This window comes from Zingiber officinale, unplaced genomic scaffold, assembly GCF_018446385.1.
Source record: "Zingiber officinale cultivar Zhangliang unplaced genomic scaffold, Zo_v1.1 ctg255, whole genome shotgun sequence".
NCBI lineage: Eukaryota > Viridiplantae > Streptophyta > Magnoliopsida > Zingiberales > Zingiberaceae > Zingiber > Zingiber officinale.
The window spans coordinates 126,276-132,832 of record NW_024589926.1 but is presented as its reverse complement, the minus strand read 5'-3'; the positions used below and the strand labels follow the sequence as shown (position 1 = coordinate 132,832).

The window sequence follows — 6,557 nt, the reverse complement described above, 5'->3', positions numbered from 1 at the left end:
CAAATGAACATAATTTAATTACGATCAAGCGTGTCAATTGAGCATGTACTTGTATAATGTGTAACAAATACCTGCTAACTTCTATATATTATAGAAGTTAGCTGGTAGCTTCTACACATTTTACATATTGTAGAAGCTACTCAATAGCTTATAGAACAACACTGGATTCATAGTATTCTTAAGATAGTTTATGGAAGGAGTGCTTATTTGTCTCTTTTGTAAAAGGGGTCGCTAATATAATCGCTCTTATTTAACAGGTCCCTTTAATTTTTGTCCTAAAAATATTAGAAGGAGACATCACTAAGAGAAAAAACGAGGAGCTCAACGGCATACTGAAATCACGATGCAGGTATTGTAGGAAAGTTACGGGTACCACAATTCCACAGGAAAGCAAAAGTTATAATAGAAAAACAAAAGATATAAAGAAAATGAAGGCACCAGAAGAGATTAATGTAGGAGGACAAAACTCGGAAAAAGGGGAAGAAAAAAACTCGATCAAATTGTACAGACAATGGATTACATAAGATTGACTGCAAATACTGTTGTAACCTTGTGAGCTCCATCTGACCATACTATGGACCCATATGCATATCCTTTGCTCATTGTCGTAGCTTGGAAATTGACATGGTAGGAAGCCTTCATCCCTCTCCTTGTGAAAACTAACCTCTCAGGTGAAACCTTCACTATTAATCCAGTTGGAGCATCCACAGAAACAGTGTATGTGGAATTTGGTGGTCCGACATTTGTCACTGTTCTGCTGACAGTTGTCACTGCTTGATTCTTGCCTTCCAACTTTGCAATAGAGATGGAAGGATAATTGATGCTGGATATTAGGTCTGGCGAGGGGTTAATTGGACAGCTGAAGTTGGTGCCCGCAATGGTTCTTATTGCTTGGTTTTTGTAGCCATAGTAGCAGAGGAAGTTAAGGTAGTCTTCTGTGGTGGTTTCAAAGATTATTCCTGGACTCAGAGCTCTAAGTGGACTTATCTCTCCTGCTCCCGTGTCATGATAGTTTGCACTAGCACCTGAGTTGCTTGTGAGGGACTTTCCAAGGTTGTTTGTTACAGAAGCTGCATTGCAGGGATGAAAGCAAGGCTATCAATAATTTCTGATATCAGTGCTACTGAAATTCCCATGCGACAAAATACCTGTTGTCATGAGTGCAGATCTTATCATTGAGGCAGACCACCTTGGATGAGCAGATTTCACAAAGGCACCAGCACCAGCTACATGTGGGCAAGCCATTGAAGTTCCTGATTTGATAGCAAAGGTTGATGGTTTTTTCCCTACAGGAACACCATCAGACGAAGGAATTGATGCTGCCAAAATGCTAACGCCCGGAGCCATCACATCAGGCTGTTTATCAGAAATAAATCAACAACAAAGAAAGTCATGGACCATGGATAATTTGTATAGACATTGGCCCCATTTGAATTAAGCATGAAAAGAAATTGAACCTTAAGAATAGATTCAGTGAGTGCTCCAGGACCCCTGGCAGAGAAGTAAGCAACGGCCGGTGCAGGTTTGAACTCCTTCACTTCCTCAGTTGGTAGAATGACAGCAGAAGGCTTTCTGCATTCGCAATTTACAAATTAAAATCACTTTGATCTGCAACCTAAAACTTTTAAAGCGTATCTTACCTAGTAGAGTTAATATAACGAAGAATTTGATCTCCCATATCATTTCCAATCTGTGAGAATGGGAAACTGCCTGAATCAAATGGCACCTCTTTTTCGACCTCATCCATAAGAATCATCCCTTTAGCTTTTGCTCCTTCAGCTACCGACTTCTTTATACGCCTTGTCACAGATGGATCAGTGTTGACACATACTAAAATCTTTCCAGCAGCCTTATCAGCATCGATTGATCCAGGATAACAATTACTATGAATCAATTTCATAAGAGAAAAGTAAGAGGAGAATCAAGTCTGATTAGCACCCACTGTTCTGCGGGATATGAGAGAAGAGTACTGAATTTGATATGTAGTAGTACCTTGCTTCTGATCTCGGTGTTAACTCTGCTGCAACATCGCCACCATAAGCAAGGGGATATGTCACTGATTCACTATGATTGGAGAAATTTATAGCTGTTCCCTGGACAAGTTTGTAGTTTTACATTTTGAGGTTTAGATAAATCTATTATCATACTTCAATAATGAAGATTTTGCTTGGCATGATTGACTGCGCAGATGTTTCTGAAAGAATGACACAATCTAGTTGATATATAATGTGACAGGTTTTGAAGTTCTGACAACACAAAAGATTAGTATTTTCACAGACATTGTTGCTAGTGTAATTTACCTTGAACATGTTTCCATTGCCGAGAACAATTGTTGACTGAAAACTCCTATCAATACTTGAAGCTGCAACTGTGAAAATCCATGGAGCTGAATTGACCACTGTATATGGATCTGGCCCATCATTTCCACCCGAACAAACAACCAATATACCTCTCTGGTTAGCGTGGAATGCACCAATGCTGATGGGGTCACTTAGATAATCAGACTGAAATACAGAGCTCATTCCTATTGATATTGAGATTATGTCGACACCATCATCAATAGCATCGTCTATTGCTCTTAACACAGTAGAGCTAGCACATCCACCGAGTGAGCATGCCTTGTACATGGCGAGCCTACTTGAAGGAGAACCTCCCTTGGCTACTCCTCCTGCTATGCCATAGTAGCTAGCGTTTGATACCATTGAGCCAGCAGCTGTGGACGCTGTGTGTGTTCCATGACCTACACTATCTCTTGGTGATCCAAAAGTATTTACTTTGTTAACGTGGGGGTCATTTGATGGTGGTTGGATGGATACTACTTGACTAGTATAGTATCTTGCACCTATCAGCTTCCTATCACAGTATTAAATAAATTCATAGGATAAGGAACTGAGGCGAGGTTTAAGAATATATATTGTCATAGATTTTTTAAACACACATAAATTATTGTATAAATAGATGCAAAAAAAAAACAATTACCAGGTCACGCATTTACCTATTACAATCAGATTTTTTGAAATCAGATCCTTCCATGCAGGTTCCTTTCCACCTTGATGGGATCATGCTCATCCCATTATCGTTAAAACTAGGCAATTCTGGCCATATTCCTGCAATAAAATTTCATTGCTTCAGTTCTAATATCACACCTTTTAGATTTTATTGACTGTTAGAAGGCCAATATCTGCATTCCATTCAATATCATCCGACCAAGTGTTTTGTTTTTTAAGAATGAAAGAGTTCCATGTATTTCTTTTCTCTGTGCTCCAAGTATGTTGCGTAAAAGCTCATGTCTGATGAATATAATTCAATTTATAAGAATTAGTGAAATTACCAGTATCAATTATGCCAATTATAACATCATTAGACGCTTTACTGCGGAGTCGTGGTGATCCAATACCAGATTCTTCATCTAAGAAATCCCAAGATCGTGTAGTTTGAAGTTGAAGAATGTGATCTCGGAAAACTGATACCACATTGTCATAACCTGGGTTCAGACATGTGGTATTAATTGTTGTCAGAGAATTTGTTATCATGGTGGTAAAAAGACGAATACGCTCGTCCCAGCGTAGAGAATTTGTTATCATGCACCTAATTCATTGTGTTGGAAGACTAATCAAAAACTAATAAATGTAAATTAAGGAAAAATATTGCAACCAGATAATAATGAAGCCTCTTTTTGAGTAAGCATGGCCGAGAATCCCTTGAATGCATGATGGTAACTTTGTATTAGAGATACCCTTTCTTTCTGATCACTGTTATGATAAACATCAAATGAGAACATGCTGCATGCCATTACAAGGTTATAGATTACATATAACAATCTCTCAGAAGTACTGTGTTACCTTGGAATGACAGAGGATAACGTTTGCAGGTGTTCTGCTTGTAGAGCATCATGGTCTCCACCTTCTATGCTACCCATGTAGACAACATACGGCTATAGAAAACAGATGCAGCTATTTAAGATGTTAAGATATAACTCGGCAATATGAAATTTTGTGAAGTAGAAAATTTTAGTATGACAATTACGATGATTAAAGATATAGAAGGTCTGATTTCCCTCTGTAGAATTAAACTTTCAAGGCTAGTGAATTGTCAGATGAATCATAGTACAACAATTAATTCAGGAGAAGGTACTGAATAACTAGAACCTTTATTATGTTTAGCAACAATATTTCTAGATGAACAAAAGGATAGAGTCTTCATGTTCTTGTTTATTAGTCTGAAAGCAACATAGAACTAGGGTTCATTCATCAATACCTCTGCAACTTTGTTTGAAGTAGCACAAATACTGAGGGAAGCGAAAACAAGGAAGAACTGCAATAGGTTGTCCATGGCAGGCGATAGAAACTCTGGACCAAAATTGAGCAGGACTAATTGGAAGCATAGCTGCATTCAGAAACCATTTGTAGGCTGGTTGTTGTAGCTTTTTTGCTTTCGGAGAGTTTGAATCATGTGCAGCTTTCTAATATTTAAGTTATTGATGCTCTCTTTGCATTTGATAAACATATATAAGGAATGTTCCTTTGCTAAGTTTTTCTCCAAAACTTTGCCGTTTCATTTTTTTAGTGATTATCAATCAAATCATGTTAACCTAAATGTGTCGATGTCATGGACTCCAATAATTCAATAATCTCCTACAGATATGATTAAGTGATTAGGATACCAATTGTCTTTAATGATGTTTTGCTTTTTTTTTTTTAAAAAAAAAAAAAAACTTTGTTAGAGGGCCCAGACTTACTTTTCTGGATGACCCAGATATCATGCTCTTGCAGTTTTGTTCTCTGGAAAATAGGAATCAAAATTAAACAAAATGACCAGATGATCGATCTAACAAAATAATCAAATTAAGTGACCAGTAACTTTGTCATTGTTTGCCATGGAATAATATTTCTACGGAGACTTGGCTAACAAGTAGTTCCATCGGACTGCTGTATGGGGTCAATATGGACGGTTCTGTGTATGCTTTAACCTTTTGGCTATTATTTAATGGTTAATAATAGACTAGGGCTTGTAACAAGTCTTAAAACTCGCTGCTGCAGTCTACACCAGAAGACGAGTATTCTTTTCGTGCCACTATCACAATGGCCACGTCTATCACTATGGGCACGTTGCAAGAAGCTTTACAGATGATTTGTTCCATATGCTGCATATGGCAGTTAGGAGTCCATGAGAAGCAAGGAATTGTGTCGCCGGAGTTCCCTTCCCTACCAGTTTGCTTTTATTTTTGCAGGATAATGAAGACGAGCATATTAATTCTTCATTCATTTATTTCTGTAGGAAGCATGCAGGTTAGCAGAGTAGATTTGTGTTTTAGTTCATTAACAACACGTACAGCCGTGAATTAGCTAGGAGTGCAAATGAATGCATCAGTCTCCCCTACATCCAATGTTGGATCTTTCAATGGGTCCTCTTGCTGAATGAGTACCTTATTTAAAGATATCAAAACGATATTGCTTTTCAGTCTATAAGAGCATTCATATTAGCTACAATATTTAAAAATTTTATTTTAAATTTTATATAAGTAGTTAAATTTTTTTTTAATCAACTGCTATATCTAATTTTTAAATTTAGATTTATTGAATAGTGATTTTTTAAATTTAAGATATAAAAATAAAATAATATTTATTTTTAATCTTTCCCTTTCCATTCATTCTTTTCAATCTCTCTTCTTTTGCTCATTATATAAATATAATAATAAAAAAAATAGTTGAAAATAATAAAAAATTAAAGATAATAAAAATTTAAGATAGTTGATGTAGTGTGTAGTGAAAGATGATTATCTAAATTTAATAAATTAAATTATTTAATTAAAATTTTAGATATAGTAATTAAAAAATTGATATAGATACTCTAAACCTCTTTCGTTTGTATCTCATCTATCAACACCATCATCTACCCTCAACTTTGAGAACATTCTTATGAAATTATCATTATTTTAGTTTACATTAAATTATTTTGTTGTAATTACGAAGTGTCCATGAGCTATGTTAAACGTGAGATAGTTTTTATTTAGCATCAGATGACCAAAATTTTTATTAAAATCATAGTGATAATATTATTTTCAATATCTATGTGTGATATTATGTAAAATATGTTGGGTTTTTCGAACCGCAAAAATCACTTTTTACGTTGCGGAAATCTCGAAACTCATGCAACGGATATGTGCAAAGTTTATAAAATTTCATAAAACTTCGTGTACGAGTTTCTCTAAACTAGATCTACACTAGATCTACAAGGAAGAAAGATTACCCTTGAAGCGAAGCCCTTCACGTATCCCGCTCGTCCAAATGATGCCGGATCTCGAGGTTGTCAAATGTGTTGGTTGCTACTCGGAAAACCTATAGGTTCCACTGTACAAAAATTTTGTACAAAGGTCTGAACCTTTTCCTAGCTACCATGTGTTCTTTTAAATTAAATTTTGGATCGCCTGCGGAACTTAACACGTTTGATCTAAAACTTAATCTATTTGTTCTTTTAGGTTTTGACTTGGGTCTCCTGCGGAACTTAACACGTTCGACCCAAGTCTCCTTAAGTTATTAATTCCATTAAATATTAAT

The 6,557-nt window shown here is 36.0% G+C and overlaps 1 protein-coding gene across 1 annotated transcript; it reads right to left on the bottom strand.

Moving 5' to 3' along the window:
• Window positions 1-447: 447 nt before the first annotated feature.
• Window positions 448-4,497, bottom strand: LOC122037331 (CO(2)-response secreted protease-like). The gene is made up of 11 exons (XM_042596759.1): window positions 4,258-4,497; window positions 3,843-3,934; window positions 3,655-3,752; window positions 3,332-3,484; window positions 2,996-3,107; window positions 2,301-2,853; window positions 1,993-2,093; window positions 1,641-1,883; window positions 1,458-1,572; window positions 1,149-1,356; window positions 448-1,070 (listed from the first exon to the last, which is right to left on the bottom strand). Exons 1-11 carry the CDS (start codon window positions 4,390-4,392, stop codon window positions 517-519), a joined length of 2,364 nt encoding a protein of 787 aa, XP_042452693.1. The 5' UTR covers window positions 4,393-4,497; the 3' UTR covers window positions 448-516.
• Window positions 4,498-6,557: the final 2,060 nt, after the last annotated feature.

Excerpts from the sequence above, each read along its gene's own strand:
- LOC122037331 (XM_042596759.1), bottom strand. The coding sequence starts at position 4,392 with ATGCAGCTATGCTTCCAATTAGTCCTGCTCAATTTTGGTCCAGAGTTT. Across the intron at positions 2,094-2,300 it reads GCAATGGAAACATGTTCAAG|GGAACAGCTATAAATTTCTC; the intron begins GTAAATTACACT and ends AAACTTGTCCAG. Across the intron at positions 1,071-1,148 it reads ATCTGCACTCATGACAACAG|CTTCTGTAACAAACAACCTT; the intron begins GTATTTTGTCGC and ends CCTGCAATGCAG.